This window comes from Neofelis nebulosa, chromosome 3, assembly GCF_028018385.1.
Source record: "Neofelis nebulosa isolate mNeoNeb1 chromosome 3, mNeoNeb1.pri, whole genome shotgun sequence".
Classification (NCBI taxonomy): Eukaryota; Metazoa; Chordata; class Mammalia; order Carnivora; family Felidae; genus Neofelis; species Neofelis nebulosa.
Window position 1 is genome coordinate 150,268,168 of NC_080784.1, and position 17,900 is coordinate 150,286,067.

A 17,900-nucleotide genomic window follows, 5' to 3' on the forward strand; every position below is an offset into this window, starting at 1 on the left:
TAAACCCAGGCTTTGAGAAATAATAATGTAATCTCTGGTTCTTATAGATTGTTGTATAATAATGTAATAGCTATTATTTATTAAGCCTTTACCATATAGGATGTGGCAGGATAACTGAGTACTATTATTATCTTTGTTTTACAATGGATAATAATGGACCTATGTCTGCTCACTTCAAAGCCTAAATAATGGGTTAACCAATATTCCACATTGCCTCCCAAATCTCAATAACCCTCATAAACTTAACCAACATCATATGTTATAGTATGCTGCAGAGATTAATCAAGTGCATATATAGTCAGGTTATTTTACTTCAAAGCACACTACAAACATTTATTTGCTGGATAATATTGGACGAGTTATTTTACCTCATTGTGCCTCAATTCCTTTATTTGTAAAATGTGAATATTTCTAATTTTTGTGTCATGGAATTTAGTTATTCACCTTTGTTCACCTACTTATTCAACACTTATTGAATACCCACTGGGTGTCAGACATAATGCTAGTTGTTAAAGTCACAGGATATTTAAAGGTTTACAGTTTTAAAAGTCTTTAAACACACTGAGCCTGGGTGGCTCAGTTAGTTAGGTGACCGACTTTGGCTCAGGTCATGATCTTGTAGTTTGTGAGTTTGAGCCCCCTTTGGGCTCTGTGTTGACAGCTCAGAGCCTGGAGCCTGCTTTGGATTCTGTGTCTCCTCCTTTCTCTATCCTGCCCCTGCTCATGCTCTGTGCCTCTCTGTCTCTCAATAGTAACTAAACGTTAAAAAAATTAAAAAAAAAATCTTTTGGGAGTCATAGGTGGTATAGAAACAAAGAAGGCCTACTTTGAGAGCTGATCTTAGTTTTAAATTACTGTACTTAATTTCATTTGCTTTGTTGCAATTCATTGTCTTAAAAATTTTAGTGACATAATTATGTGCAATAAAATGTATTACTGGTTTGCTAATCTTAGGCCCCGATTAGTTACTGAACAATTATATGCGCAAATAGTGAAGATGATTCTATCTCCAAATTAACATGGAAAGTTCAATAAACCACTTTCTTGTCTGAGAATGATTCAGTTTGTCAAAAGATGAGTATCTCTTCTTTCTTGTTTTGATGCCAACATATTTATCAGCCAAATGTTTTGACTCCAGGTGTGGACTCCACTGTAATGGATCATTGGCTCTGAAGGACATAGTATGAACATTGGCAAAACTGAAAAACAACTTCCCAATGGGTTGTCATCAGCAAAAAATTAGAGCAACACAAGCCAACAGAAGCACACGTCTGTTAAGAAATAGAAATGGTCACTCCAGTTAATCTTCAATTAATTCATGGCTTTAAAACATTTGGAATGAAAACCTTCTAGAATACTACCAAAAAAAGCTAAAGTTTCTGGCCATAGGAAGTTCAAGGTGACAGTGGAGTCACACTATTGTTAATGCAGAGCCTTATGTGACAGGCAGAAAATATTTTCCTGATATAATTAGATTTAGCAGAATTAAACTGTCATACAGCAATATATTTAAGTCCACCGTCCTGTTTTGCAGCTCTAGTAATAACTCTTTGAACGCCTTGGAAAGCATATGAACATGTTTTTTAAAGATTATTTAAAAGTAGATGATTTGGCTTCTGGATTAATAACACTTTAAATATGTATCATGCTTTTGAAATTACAGATTGCTTAAAATTTTTTTGTGGAAATATTTGTTGTGTAGGATTGGTTAGAATTTGTTGTGTGGCATTAATAACAGACTTTGCAGATTGAAGAAAAGCTGTAACTGAATTGTACAGCATAGATACTGCATCAGACCCAGACCAGAAAGTTCTGGAAGTTTATTACAGACTTTCCCCCGAGCTTTCATTAGCCAAAGTTCAAAGAAAAATTCAATCAGCTAAAAAATTCACAATGTCCCTAAAATAAAACACAGTAATTGCTTGAGAAGTACTTTTCCTTCCTACTCAGTGCCTTGAGAAAGTTTCTCATTTATTTTCAAGCAGGAAGCATATTATTCTATAGTAAATGTGAAAGTGATCTTTACAGTTTAACCAGAATATCTCCAGCATTGAATGTAAATAAGTATACAATTGCTGTTTAATTTGAATTTTGCTGGATTGATAACTCCAATCATGTAACCAGATGAATTTAGTTCCCCTTACAAGATCTCTCTTGGGGAATATTCCTGGCTTCATCTTAATTTTCAAAATATATTTCCTTTTTCATATTTTACTTTTTAAAAATATGGTTGCATACAAGTTTTCTCTGTAAACTAGCTCCAATACTTAAAAAATTTTAACCTGTAATACATTTGTTAGTAATAGATTATGTTCTATTTATTTTCTCATTTAATATGCCAAATAAGTTTAAGACCTAGTCAAGAAAAAATTAACATCCTGGTTTTTGAATACAGAAAGAGCCTCACAGAGGGGCAGAGTTATTACTAAGGCCATATCAGGCTTATTTAATAAGATTTATTTCCTTTTTGTTTGTTTTGTTTTCATAAAATTTATTCCTAAAAAGATTATTTATAGTCTACTTGTAAGAATTTGTTGCTTACAAAATAAGGACTCTAAAAATAAAATGTATTAAAACATGATGAAAGTTATATATGTCATAGCCTAAAAGCTAGTGCAAATGCCTTACATAACAATTTCATATTTTGGGGGAAAGTGGTGTCTTGTTGACCCCTGCATCAGGCTGTGGGCTCTGTGCTGACAAGGGGATTCTCCGGCTCTATCTGCCCCTCCCCCGCTCACTAGCATGTGCACTTGCAGGCTCTCACCCTCTCTCTCAAAATAAATGAAGAAACTCCAATCTCCTGCAGTTACAAAGGCAGAAAAAATTTGAGGGGCGCATTCAGGACTCAATTATTAGAACAGCAGAGGTCCAGAGAAGGTTGAACTCTCAACTGAGATCTGTAATATACAGCTCAGGGCCCTGATGAGGGGGAAATGGGACTCTGAGGTATAGATTGACTTTTAGGTCTTTTGTGTATCAGTTAACTTTTTCTGTGTAACAAACCACTGCAGAAACTTGAACGCTTAGCACAGCAACTGTTTAGTATTTCTTAAAAGTCTACGTGTTTATTTAGTAGTTTTCTTGATCTGGCTGGGCGTTATTGATCTTGTCTAGGCTTGCTTATGTGTCTCTGTTCAGCTGGTGAGTTGGGTGGGGGCTGGTGGGTCTAGGATGGCTCTGGCTAGCACAGCTCAGCTGTTTTCCACATGTCTCTCCTATCCCTCTAGTAGTCTGGGCATGTTCTCATAGTGAAGTGAGAAATTCAGAAGAAAAACAGAAATGTGTAAATGTTTTTTTTCAGATCTCTGCCTTTCTCAAGTTTGGGTGATACAATGTGTTCCAATGTCCAAAATATGCTAATGGTGAAGACTGAAGACAGTGCAAGAGCATACAACTGTTGGGCTTCTATAAAGGGACTTGTGAAAAATTGGGGCTGTTAATTCAAGGAACATACTTATGTCCCCAACTTTCTGCCTCAGTTTTTAATTTTAAAGAATCTAAAATTGGGGTTAGTCCACAATAGGGTTTCTCAATCTAGACACTTGATATTTTGGGCCAGGTAATTCTTTGTTGTGGAGGACTGTCCTGTGCATCCCTGGATTCTACCCAGTAGATGCCAGTAGTATTCTCCCAGTTATAATGGCTAAAAATGTTCTAGACATTGCCAAGTGTCCTCTCAGGGACAAAATCACTCCCAATAGACAACCGCTATTCTAGATGAAGAATAACTCCTGATTTCACCACTTAATTGACATATTCAGGTTTAGTTCTTTAACAGGTATTTTTGATTTTTCTTATGCTAAGTATTAGAGCTATATTGAGAGTGGATAGTGAGATGTGAAACTGGTGGAAGAAAGGCCTACTAGAAAGCTGTTACAGTTATCCAGATGGCCTAGGGATGTGGCAATAAGACTACAGAGAAATGGACAGAGTCAAGAGATTTTGAAGGGGTGTATTCAACAGGTCTTTTTTATGGAATATGGGTATCGGGAGGTGAAGTAGAGAACAGTGTCAAGGCTAATGCTTATGAATTAGATAAAATTATAGAAAGAAGTTGGTAATTCAGACAAGAGGGTTAAACTTGACTAAGACATATGCAGATACCTGGAAGGCTATTTCAGGATAGTAGAGGGATGTGAGCCAAGGCAACGAAAAGGAGAATGGGATTTATGTAGTTAACACTGAACCCAGGCTGGAGGATTTAACAGTAGTATGGGTAAATAGCAAAAACAGGGCTTGTAGGGAACCCTGAAAAGGTAACAACAGATGGAACTTCTGCCACGAAAAAAATGAGTAGGTATTGTCAGGAATATTTCAACTGCAAGTGAGATGGGTTTGAGTTTATAGATCTGTTACATGGAGGATATTTGCAGTAGGCCAAATGGACAACTAGAGAGGAAACCTGGGGAAACTGTAGGATTTCAAGGCAGACTTGAGGGCCCCTTTGAGTTTGGAGGCCTCAAATTTTAGTGTTCTTTCTCTCTAAAGTTGTGCATTTTTCCAGAGCAGCACTGGGTAGATTTTGTATACATGCAGAGGAAGTAATTATTTCTATTAATCAAATATTGGGATTATATCTGATTTGTGAGTAATTAGAAAAAATAAAAAGAAAGTTGAAGATATTTGCAAGCTAGTATTTAGATTGATGGACTATAAAAATCTAAGCTGGATATGAAAGAAAGTTGAAGAGGGGACTCTGGGAAGATGGCAAATGTCCAGGAACTGGAGAGTTTAAAAAGTTTAAAGAGTTGATATAGTGAGAATAATTGAGTACAATATCTGGGAGATGGGATCAGGTATGTCTTGATATATGACTTTATAGGTGATGTATCAACGTGATGATAGGAAGGTCCAGGTTACTTGTACAACTGAAGGGAAGTAAGGATCATTCAAGATGAGGAGATTAAAAAAAAAAGAAGTGATCGAAGAATGGAGCAATCTGGATTTTAATGGATGGTCAGTGTGAACTGTGACATTTCCCAGAACTGTAGTGGCAATGGGGTTGGTCCAAATTTCTTCAGAGAGTGAGAGCGGTGGCTAAGAGCTTAATTGATGGCAGTAATAAAGAAGTGAAGAAGGAGGAGTGGCTAAATGGCACAGGTTTCATTTAATTGGGAACAATTTTTTAGAAGAATGAAGAGTAATGGTCTCTGTGCTAGTTGGCGTATTTATTGAAGCAACAACCACCACCACAAAAATCCTAATGTCTAACAAAAATAAATATTTCTTTCATGTCAAGTGTTGGCAACTGTTGGCAGAATGCTTCTGCAACTCCACCGTCCGTATCTTCCCATTCCAGGACCAGGTTGAAGAAAGTTTCTATTTAGGACATGCAGCTCTTGAGTATAAAGGAAAACAGAAAAAGAGCAGATGTGATGGGATTCGTGTTGTTAATTTGCCTACTGTGACTTGAGTTCACATTTCAGCAGCCAAAGCAGGTCATAGGGCCAAGCCTGACAATGAGATAGGGAGGTATATTACGCAGAGAAGGAGAGATGCCCTGCAAGCCTCATGGCAATGAGTGAAAATGTAAAACCCTGTTTTTATAAGGGGTGGAAGTAAATGATTAGGAACACTACTAGCGCCATCTACCACAGTAGGGAGGTTGCAGCTAAGAGAACGATATATCTGCCTCATTTCCATGTGGTTGAAAGTTGAGGAAAAATCACTAGCTTCCGCTCAAGAGAGTCCATTTATCTCTTGGAAAGAAGCAGTTTACCCATTGAGGATGATATTAGTTGTGGGTCTTTTGTGGATGGCCTTTATGATGTTGAGGTATGTTCCTTCTATCCCTACTTTGTTGAGGGTTTTTATCAAGTAGGGATACTGTATTTTGTCAAATGCTTTTTCTGCATCTATTGAGAGGATCATATGGTTCTTAACCTTTCTTTTATCAATATAACGTATTACACTGTTTGATTTGTGAATATTGAACCACCCTTGCAGCCCAGGAATAAATCCCACTTGATCGTGGTGAATAATTCTTTTAATGTACTGTTGAATTTGATTTCCTGTTATCCATTAATTAATGAATGGATACAGAAGATGTGGTATGTGTGTGTATATATAAAATGGAAAACTTATATATATAAATATATCAAATGGAATATTACTCAGCCATCAAAAAGAATGAAACCTTGCCATTTACAATGATGTAGATGGAGCTAGAGTGTATTATGCTAAGCAAAATAAGCCAGTCAGAGAAAGACATCTACCATATACTTTTACTCATATGTGGAATTTAAGAACCAAACAGATGAACATAAGGGAAGGGAGGAAAAAAATAGGGGGAAACAAACCATAAGAGCCTCTTTTATTTTTTTTTTTTATTTTTTTTTTAAATTTTTTTTCAACGTTTTTTATTTATTTTTGGGACAGAGAGAGACAGAGCATGAGCGGGGGAGGGGCAGAGAGAGAGGGAGACACAGAATCGGAAACAGGCTCCAGGCTCCGAGCCATCAGCCCAGAGCCCTACGCGGGGCTCGAACTCACAGACCGCAAGATAGTGACCTGGCTGAAGTCGGACGCTTAACCGACTGTGCCACCCAGGCGCCCCAAACCATAAGAGCCTCTTAACTGTAGAGAACAAACAGGGCTGCTGTAGGGGAGGTGGTAGGGGATGGCTAAATGTGAGGAGCACTAGGTGTTATATACAAGTTATGAATCACTAAATTCTACTCCTGAAATCAAAATTATACTGTATGTTAACTAACTAGAATTTAAATACAAACTTAAAAAAAATCAGGTTTCTTCCTAGAAAGTCTAATTCCTTCTGCTTTCTCTGAGATGCAGTTTTACTGATTATCACCTTTTAAAATTAAACATTAAATTTCTCATTTTCAACTGGACATAATTCCTAATTCATCTTCCTTAATACAAAATTATGCTCTTGACTGGATTACTTTTTCAAGCCATCAGCTTATCTCTTTTGGTCTTCTTTTTTTTTTTTTTAATATGAAATTTATTGTCAAATTGGTTTCCATTCAACACCCAGTGCTCATCCCAACAGGTGCCCTCCTCAATGCCCATCACCCACTTTCCCCTCCATCCCACCCCCCATCAACCCTCAGTTTATTCTCAGTTTTTAAGAGTCTCTCATGGTTTGCCTCCTTCCATCTCTGTAACTTTTTTTTCCCCTTCCCCTCCCCCATGGTCTTCTGTTAAGTTTCTCAGGATCCACATAAGAGTGAAAACTTATGGTATCTGTCCTTCTCCATATGACTTATTTCACTTAGCATCACACTCTCCAGTTCCATCCACGTTGCGACAGAAGGCCATATTTCATTCTTTCTCATTGCCAAGTAGTATTCCATTGTATATATAAACCAAAACTTCTTTATCCATTCATCAGTTGATGGACATTTAGTCTCTTTCCATAATTTGGTTATTGTTGAAAGTGCTGCTATAAACATTGGGGTACAAGTGCCCCTATGCATCAGCACTCCTGTATCCCTTGGGTAAATTCCTAGCAGTGTTATTCCTGGGTCACGGGGTAGATATATTTTTAATTTTTTGAGGAGCCTCCACACTGTTTTCCAGAGCGGCTGCACCAGTTTGCAATCCCACCAAGAATGCAAGAGGATTCCCATTTCTCCACATCCTCTCCAGCATCTATAGTCCCCTGATTTGTTCATTTTAGCTGCTCTGACTGGTGTGAGGTCATATCTCAGTGTGGTTTTGATTTGTATTCCCTTGATGAGGAGTGACCTTGAGCATCTTTTCATGTGCCTGTTGGCCGTCTGGATGTCTTCTTTAGAAAAGTGTCTATTCACATCTTCTGCCCATTTCTTCACTGGATTATTTGTTTTTCAGGTGTGGAGTTTGGTGAGTTCTTTATAGATTTTGGATACTAGCCCTTTATCTGATATGTCATTTGCAAATATCTTTTCCCATTCTGTCGGTTGCCTTTTAGTTTCGTTGATTGTTTCCTTTGCAGTGCAGAAGCTTTTTATCTTGATGAGGTCCAGATAGTTCATTTTTGCATTTAATTCCCTTGCCTTTGGAGATGTGTTGAGTAAGAAATTGCTGCGGCTGCGGTCAGAGAGGTTTTTTTCCTGCTTTCTCCTCTAGGGTTTTGATGGTTTCCTGTCTTACATTCAGGTCCTTCATCCATTTTGAGTTTATTTTTGTGAATGGTGTAAGAAGGTGGTCTAGTTTGATTCTTCTGCATGTAGCTGTCCAGTTCTCCCAGCACCATTTGTTAAAGAGACTGTCTTTTTTCCATTGGATATTCTTTCCTGCTTTGTCAAAGATTAGTTGGCCATACATTTGTGAGTCCAATTCTGGAGTCTCTATTCTATTCCATTGGTCTATGTGTCTGTTTTTGTGCCAATACCATGCTGTCTTGATGATTACAGCTTTGTAGTAGAGACTCAAGTCTGGGATTGTGATGCCTCCCGCTTTAGTCTTCTTCAAAATTACTTTGGCTATTCGGGGTCTTTTGTGGTTCCATACAAATGTTAGGATTGCTTGTTCTAGCTTCGAGAGGAATGCTGGTGCACTTTTGACTGGGATTGCATTGAATGTGTAGATTGCTTTGGGTAGTATTGACATTTTAACAATATTTATTCTTCCAATTCATGAACATGGAATGCTTTTCCATTTCTTTGTATCTTGTTCAATTTCCTTCATTAGCTTTCTATAGTTTTCAGCATACAGATCTTTTACATCTTCTAGACTCATTCTATGAAGCCAGCATTACTTCGATTCCCAAACCAGACAGAGACACAGCAAAAAAAGAGAAGTACAGGCCAATATCCCTGATGAATATGGATGCATAAATTCTCAACAAGATTCTAGCAAATTGAATTCAACAGCATATAAAAAGAATTATTCACCATGATCAAGTGGGATTCATTCCTGGGCTGCAGGGCTGCTTCAATATTCGCAAATCAATCAATGTGATAATCACATTAATAAAAGAAAAGATAAGAACCATATGATCCTGTCAATCGATGCAGAAAAAGCATTTGACAAAACTCAGCATCCTTTCTTAATGAAAACCCTTGAGAAAGTCGGGATAGAAGGAACATACTTAAACATCTAAAAGCCATTTATGAAAAGCCCATAGCTAATATCATCCTCAATGGGGAAAAACTGAGAGCTTTCTCCCTGAGATCAAGAACACGACAGGTATGTCTACTCTCACTGCTGTTGTTTAACATAGTGTTGGAAGTTCTAGCACCAGCAATCAGACAACAAAAGGAAATCAAAGGCATCGAAATTGGCAAAGATGAAGTCAAGCTTTCACTTGTTGCAGATGACATGATACTCTACATGGAAAACGTGATAGACTCCACCAAAAGTCTGCTAGAATTGATACATGAATTCAGCAAGGTCGCAGGATACAAAATTAATGTACAGAAATCAGCTGCATTCTTATGCACTAATAATGAAGCAACTAAAAGACAAAGAAACTGATCCCATTCACAATTGCACCAAGAATCATAAAATACCTAGGAATAAACCTAACCAAAGATATAAACGATCTGTATGCTGAAAACTATAGAAAACTTATGGTCATCTTTTTTTTTTTTTAATTATTGATTTATTTTGAGAGAGAGAGAACCAGTGGGGAAGGGGTAGAGAGAGAGGTGGACAGGAGATCAAAGTGGGCTCTGCACTGACAGCAGAGAGCCCAATATGGGGCTGGAACCATGAACCATGAGGTCATGACCTGAGTCAAAGTTGGACGCTTAACCGACTGAACCAACCAGGCATTCCTCTTTTGGTCTTTTTAATGCAAAGCCTCTTTTATTGCTTACTCAGTTTTTACCTCTTTTCATAATTTGGACAACATTGAGACTCATTTCTAAACAATTTGTTGTTCATGTACTCCCTATACTTCTCTTTTTTTCTTCTTCTCTGCCTTTTAAGAAGTATTTAGGGGTGCCTGAGTGGCTCACTTGGTTGAGCATTGGACTCTTGATTTTGGCTTGGGTCATGACCACAGGGTCATGGGATCAAGCCCTGCATTGGACTCTACTGGGCATCGAGCCTGCTTAGAATTCTCTCTCTGGCCCTCTCCCACCTCTCTCTCTCTCTCATGAGCGTGTGTATGTGCTCTCTCACTCTCTAAAATAATAAAAAAAAAGTGTTTAAATATTTTTCTACTCTTGGCTTTTATGAGAATTTTTTTTAGTTCTCTCACCCCTGATTTCTCCTTTTCTGTCGACTGTCCTTGCTTTTCTTCCTTCTGGTCTAAATATGGGTTTCTCTTATCATTATGCCTTTATGGCTCCTCCTCCTCCTTTTTTTTCTCTCTCTCTAGTTCTGCACCCCCTCAAGTCTCCTCCTCCTCCTCCTCCTTTATCTCCTGTTGCTTTCATTGTATAATAAATGTATAGAAAAACTTGTGATTAAAAAGACGTGTGCTCTAAACTATTGCTGATAATAAAGACACTATGAATTACATTAATGTGGAGTTTGCACAGTCCTAGTTGAATGAAACTTTTCCTTATAAGACTGTAGGATACGTAGAACACAAAGCTGACTGGCCCATCACTATAGATTCCTTATTTCTTCATTCCATAGTTCCTAGACATTTTTGGCAGAAGTGAAGAGCATGGGCTAGACTACTTAGGTTTGAATGCCTGCTCTTCATTTAGCTACTATTTGCCCTTGGGTATTTGATTAACCTCCATGTCCCTCAGTTTCCCTATCCCTAGAGTGTCAATATTATTTTCCTATAGGGTTATGGTTTTTGTACATCAAGCTCTTAGGGTTTGGCACATGTAAGAAATCAAATGTTACTATTTTTTATAAGCTATATTTTCTATAGATATCTTTTTTATAGCAATCTTCTGTGGTAAAATCTTTACTGATTCTCTCTTCTTTAGAATTAATCTGAAATCCTAATCTGATAATATGATGATCACTTTCCATTATAATATCTATTTTTCTAGTATGTCCTATATTCATGGCCAATTTCTGTTTGGTGGGATTAGGAGCAACCTGACAGTGTGGTATGTATCTTACCCATTTTTGTATTCCTAGAATGACAGGCCTGGCATATTCTGTTCACTTAGTAAATATTTGGAGGGCATGGATATGAATGCTATTTTCTCTCTTACCTCCATGCATTTGCTGTGTTTTTATCAGTGGTGAAGCTACTACATTTTTTTCTGCCACTTGAAATCATTCCTTTGCTTTTCATTTCTTCATGAAACTTAAAAAGAAATCTCCTCAGTGAAATTCCATAAAACATTTTGGGGATCATTTCTTTATGGCCCTCATCCTAGTTATGTACAGTCTTGGCTTTTACTTTCTACTCCTTCAGGACTGGATTGCATCTCCTTAGCTAGTGAGTCACTTTCAACCTTTCAAAACCAAGATTTTGAGATTTTTTTGTGTCTCTTATAATAACTTATCTATTGTAGGTTTTCTATAAGTATTTGCTCTTCCTGAAGGGGAATAAATATCTCCTCCCCTGTTTGCTCATTATTGTTTGTACTTTTGCATATAATGTTTACTACCGATTCCTTATACAGTTTAGAGTTAATTGCCTTATTTCTATCTTTGACTATTGAACCTTTGAGGAGTAAGTGATTGAGTTACTTATATTTGTGTTCTTTTGTTCCCTGACCTAGATATAGGTAAATTTTACTAAATCACTTGAATGAATTAATTTGTCAACTAGAAATTGATCTAATATATTTTTGGGTGAAATGATTCACGGAGGGGTTCCTGGGTGGCTTAGTGGGCTCAGCGTCTAACTCTTGGTTTCAGTTCAATTCATCATCTCACAGTTTATAGTTTGAGCCCCATGTCGGGCTCTGAGCTGGCAGCGTGGAGCCTGCTTGGGAGTCTCTCTTTCCCTCTCTCTCTCTGTCCCTGCCCTGCTCATGCTCTCTCTCTCTCTCTCTCTCTCTCTCTCTCTAAAGAAAAGAAAAGAAAAGAAAAGAAAAGAAAAGAAAAGAAAAGAAAAGACAAAAGAAAAGAAAAGAAAAGAAAAGATTCATGGAATGGTACAAAGTGTTAGTTGAACAATCTCTGGAGAAAATTCCTCTTTAGATGAAGGGATAGTGTTTCAGATATTCAGAAAAAGAATATCTGTAGATCTGTAGAAAATTAACTTATTCTTTCTATGCTTTTTGAATCTTTTTTGCCTATGAAATATTTACATTTTTTTCTAGACACATGCTTTGTGTGTTATGGGTCCATCTGAAAGAGTGGAAGTGCCGGTAATACTTTTGTCACTCAACTGAGAAATAAAGAGGAGACCAAGACACATGTGGTCAAATGCATACATATAATTATCTTTGGAAATGTGTGCAGTATAGCAAGACTAAAGAAGAAGTAGTAAGAACCCACATCCATTTGTTTTTGTTTCTTTTCTTGTATTTTTGTTAAAATTGAAATGGTGAGAGAGGGTGATCACAATATATCAATATTCAGTTTTTCAGGATCTGTAAAAACAAAACAAAATACCATGAGCCATTAATTAAAAGTACACAAGCTCTTTCTTCTCCAATTTTTTAAAGTTTTTATTTAAATTCCAGTTATTTAACATATAGTATAGTATTAGCTTCAGGTGTACGATACAGTGACTCAACAATTCCATACAACATCCAGGCTCATCACAAGTGCACTCCTTAATCCTCATCACCTAGTTCACCTATCACCTTTTATATAAATCTGTCATTTATACCTTGCGGTCTTTGGAAAGTCTCATAAATTCTCATAGCTTCAGTTTCCTCATCTCTAAAAAGCAGACAATGATATTAGCTTTACAGGGTTGCTATGAGTATTAAATGGGAATCAATACAAAGACTTTTTAGTGCAGTAACAGCCCTGGAACTATTCTAAGTGTCCTACAGTTGGTATCCATGATTATTATTTTTGTCACATAATAGGGATAATTCTCATTTATATTTGTAATTAGGAGCACCTATATTCAGAAATAGGAGCAATATGTGATATTCTCCAATATCTTCAATATTTGTTAAGGATCATCTTATATCATGATGTGTATGTTTCAGTCAATATAGCAAGAGAGCTTTTCTATGGGTTGTGATTTAGTTTATATTTCTGTTCTCAAGGCTAATTGTAATATTTGCTAAAATATTTCATATATATATATTTTGTGTGCCTTATTAGAGTTGGTAGATCCTGAAAGAAGGAGGGAGCATTCCTTTATGTCAAGTACACACTTTGTGGGGTTTAATAAACTTTTTTTTTTTTTTTTGAGACAGAGAGAGACAGAGCATGAGCAGGGGAGGGGCAGAGAGAGAGGGAGACACAGAATCTGAAGGAGGCTCCAGGCTCTGAGCTGTCAGCACAGAGCCCAACACAAGGCTCGAACTCACGGACTATGAGATCATGACCTGAGCTGAAGTCAGACGCTTCACCAATTGAACCACCCAGGCGCCCCAGATTTAATAAACTTTGAAGTATACACTAACTTTTATTTACAAAAGCCCTAATTATAAGTGATTATTTCAGGGAAATAAAACACATTTTAGCACTGGAAACAGAAGGTCAAAATACATATTAGTGATCTTTCAAAATCTTTCTTTCTTTTGTAGGAATTCGCTAGCATTGCGTTTACAGATATAACCTATCAACTCAAGGAAACCAAATTTAGTTTTTGAAATAAAAAAGTATTAAGAGTTTTTAATCCATATGGCAGAGTTAAAAACTAGTTTTCTTTTGTTTTTAAATATGAAATTCATTGTCAAATTGGTTTCCATACAACACCCAGTGCTCATCCCAACAGGTGCCCTCCTCAATGCCCATCACCCACCCACCCCTCCCTCCCACCCCCCATAAACCCTCAGTTTGTTCTTAGTTTTTAGGAGTCTCTTATGTTTTGGCTCCCTCTCTCTCTAACCATTTTTTTTCCTTCCCCTCCCCCATGGTCTTCTGTTAACTTTCTCAGGACCCACGTAGGAGTGAAAACATATGGAATCTGTCCTTCTCTGTATGACTTATTTCACTTCGCATAACACTTTCCAGTTCCATCCACGTTGCCACAAAAGGCCATATTTCATTCTTTCTCATTGCCATGTCGTTTTCTTTTTATTTCTTTTGATGTGGGAAAAACCCACCTGCCCTTATTTAGACACATCGTAAAGTTACTCATTTAGTTAGAAAACATTTTGGAAAGTATTGTTTACCTTGATATGCCTTGGTCTCCTTGTGGTTTGGTACGTTTGTAATCTTGGACTGTTGTGGAATTTACCGAATTACTTGTTGCTGGTTGACAGTAGTAGGGTTAGCTGCTGGGGCAGTGGTAGTGCCAGCCACAGGGGCATTGGTGATGTCTTCAGGTTGGGGGGTGTTGGGAGCCGTGGTGGTGGATGTCACGCCTGCAGTTTTTCCCGCAGAAACAGTGGCAGTGGTGGTGTTGGCAGCAGCAGTGGCGGTGGTATAAATTAGGATTGGGGCAGCACTAGAAGGGGCTGATGGTGCTTGAGGATTTACAGTGTTCTCAGGTGGTGATATAGGTCTGGGTGGTGGACCAGGTGGGCTTTGGTGATGGTGGGGGTAGTGAGGGGGATGGCGACCTCTGTGGGGTTCATGACGACCGTGGTGACCATATGGACTTCCAGGAGCTGTTTCAGATTTTGCAAAATATCCTCTTGACAGCTTAGAACTTAATTGTTTAAGTGGTTTTAAATGCTCTTCGGAACTTTCACTAAACTTAAGAGAGAATATGAAACACAATTGTTTTATAAACAGGTGAGATGCATAAACCTGAACTCAGGCTTTAAAAATATGTCTATATTATCACTGAAATTTGGGTAAATATTCTAACTTCATTCCTTAAGTAATTTGATTGGTGTTCCTACCAAGTAGAGGGTTTTGAGTTATGACGTTTTGTGAAATATAAAGTAAACTGTATCTCTGCTATTCTTAAAGCCTGGTAGTTTATTATAGATTTTCCCAACATGTGATCCATTATAGCCAAAATGTTGAAAAAATTTTGGTGGTCAAATGACTGTGGAAAAGATTTGGGTAAACACATTTCTTTACTATAGGATTTATTAGAGTTATTAATATAATATGCTATGAATATTTAGCATATCCAAGGGATATGTAATATTTCCCAAACTTACTTTATCATGGAAGTGTGTGTATGTGTGTGTGTGTGTGTATCATTTATTCATACTAGTGTTTTAGTGTTTCATGGAGACCCTTTTGGGACACGCTGTTCTGATTTTTATCCTAGAAAATAACGTAATGCACTTTATTGCTCTGAATAGAGAATAAAAGGAAACTATGGAAGCTTTGCATTGCTCTGTGTTCATAGACCCCAAATGTGAGATTGATAGAGCATTCCATGAATCCACGTTGTTCACTCACTTGCACAGAATGGCAGACATTAAGAGCTGGAAGTACCTTAGATCAGGCAGTGCATACCTACCCAGTGAAAACCTCATTGTAGCAAGGCCAGGGACAATTTTAATTGTCTTTAGTTACATGGGCTTTTAACCTGATATTCCCTTCAGACTTCCATTTAAACCCTTCTCATTTTGTCTTCACAGGCAGAAGTTGATTCTTGGGATTCTAAATATGACACTCCTCATGCCTCTTCATGAAACATTAGTTGCCAAAGTGAATAAATTCTAAGAAATAGTTGGACACTTGACTTTATGATGAAGGAGAAATAAGTTGCCAAAATTATCATAAACTTTCAAGGTAGGTCTAGAATTTTTTTCTAAATATCAGCACAATTTGTGTCACTAAACCTAGACATTGTTTATTCCACTGTTTGTCCTGCATTAGAAGCAGGAGAATGTTTTGGATTTTAAGGATTCATTTAGGGTACTTGTCTTAGAAGGGGCAAAAGGGAGAGCAGGGGACGTAACGGGATGATGTGACAGTATTTTCAGGTAACACACCCTGCCATGCAGCCCACTTCCACTGGGACACAAAATGGGGATTATGAGAATTTAAAAAAATGGCAGAGAGTGGAAACAGGGATTTGTGATTTGGAAAAGTCTTTCTAGATGATTCTGAATCTTTTTTCCCCATGAAAAACCATTGTTTTTGAGGAAAAAAAACCTAGGTTTTTGCATTTTTGGGATCATAGGAAATGTTCCCTACTAAAAAAAAATTAATATTTATAAAGAGAAAGACATTTACATTGAACAAACAAATGTAGATAGGTTTTGGTACTGAAGTCTAGGTGAACTTTGCTTTTTATGTGCCAAGTTGTTCTGCTTCCACTGCAGATTTATATGTATCAAAGAGGCAGGCAACTGGAGGCAAGGTTTCGGTGTTCACAGAACTATTTCTGCTGAAGGACTCTTTTAGGTTGGGAATAAAAGAAAATATTTGCACCTTATCAACTCTTCAGACATAACTGACTTTTGATTATGAATGAAAATATAAAAAGATAACTAGCAATATAAACAAAACTTACCCTGAAGCTTTTCCGCTTATGTGCACCAGCTGGCTAAAATGGAAATAGAGAATACAAATGTATATAAAAAAAAATTAGACCCAGAGCATATATGGTATTTCAAGAATACTGATTGTAAGTTGTTTGAGGGTAATATGTGGTTGGGTTAGGTGGATAGAATGGAGTACAGTTTTAGAATTTTGAGTGTCATTGTTAAATGTGAGTGACCTTGTAATAGTTTAGAGCACACAGTTCATAGGATAAGGACAATCAGTTTGTCTGGAGATCTTTAGGCAGAAGTGCTCCTCTCCCTCTACATTCTCATGGATTGTTGCCAACCAGTCTGTAGTTTACAGGTAGTGCAAGATTTGGCTCCTTTCATCATAATAGCTACCATTTACTCAGGTGCCAAGCCTGGGGACCACTACAGTATCTTTACAAACTTGACATAAGGAAAAAACAGCTTGTCTTTTTGGGAGAGAAAGTGGGTGATCCAAAGAGCTCTGGAATAAGGTTTTTCACGGGATGGAAATTCCTCGCTGTTACATTTTAGCATGGAACAACAGGGAAGAGGCACTGTGTTAGCAGTGCCCGTAAGACATTGGTTGTTCATGAAATGATACTGGATTAGGTTTGCAGCAATAAGCCTTAGACAGTGTAACCTACCCTTTAGATAATGTAATGTAGGTGCAAGCTTACGGTAAACAAATCTAAAAATGTTAAGGGGATAGCAAGCACATACTTTTGATTGGAGTTATATATCATGTCTAGAATTTCTTAATTTTGTTTTATCCATGTGAAATCCCTTATATGGTTAGAAATGTATTTTATAGTGTTCCCTATAATCAGTTTTCTTCTTCAGACATCCTTCTTTTTGAGGCGCTTACCAAAGACTAAATGTTATTCAGGAATGCTATTGCAGAAGTGGAATCAGAATACATAATTTAAAATCATAACACTACAATATCCTACTTACACATGTTGGCAATTCTAAAGACTAAAAATGTGTGGAAAAAAATAAAAATGTTGATTGAATCTGAAGGTCAACAAAAAGGTTACAAAGAAAGTTAAATTAAGATCTTAGGCAAAAATAAAATTAAACAAGGTTTGTGTGGATTAAAGTTAGGTTAACATAAAACAATGAACTGAATGTACACCTTATGATTAAGAACTAAATAAGGAAATTAACACAGGTGAAGATATGTGATATTTACCGAGAAGCAAGCAGTGACAATCAAGATGGCACCAATCCAAATGAGAGCCTTCATTTTGTCTTAGGGTCTTCTAGAAGCAGGCAGCAAAAGGTGATGCTTTATTGGTAGAAGAATAAAAAAATATCATTTTGTTTTTGCTAAATTTTAACCAAAGGAAAAACATTTATATATGCTAAAGCATGTCTATGGCATATGTTATATATATGGTATAATAAAAAATTATCAAATTTATAAGAAGAATAGTCCAACAAATATGTGCAAAGTTTACGAATAAGGAATTACCATGGCAATACCAATATAGATAAAAATGTAGACAGAAGTTAACCCTTGTCTTA

General features: G+C 37.0%; 1 protein-coding gene and 1 long non-coding RNA gene across 7 annotated transcripts in view; one reads left to right on the forward strand and one right to left on the reverse strand.

Moving 5' to 3' along the window:
* LOC131507499 (uncharacterized) overlaps positions 1-17,900 on the forward strand; it is a 132,145-nt gene that overhangs the window by 13,916 nt on the left and 100,329 nt on the right. For all 6 annotated transcript variants that reach the window (XR_009259528.1, XR_009259529.1, XR_009259526.1 and 3 more), the window contains exon 2: positions 15,492-15,645. This is a non-coding gene — a long non-coding RNA (uncharacterized LOC131507499). The remainder of the gene's footprint in view (positions 1-15,491; positions 15,646-17,900) is intronic.
* Positions 12,245-17,655, reverse strand: LOC131507497 (uncharacterized). The gene is made up of 4 exons (XM_058722354.1): positions 17,566-17,655; positions 16,373-16,405; positions 14,121-14,646; positions 12,245-12,410 (listed from the first exon to the last, which is right to left on the reverse strand). Exons 1-3 carry the CDS (start codon positions 17,617-17,619, stop codon positions 14,182-14,184), a joined length of 552 nt encoding a protein of 183 aa, XP_058578337.1. The 5' UTR covers positions 17,620-17,655; the 3' UTR covers positions 12,245-12,410; positions 14,121-14,181.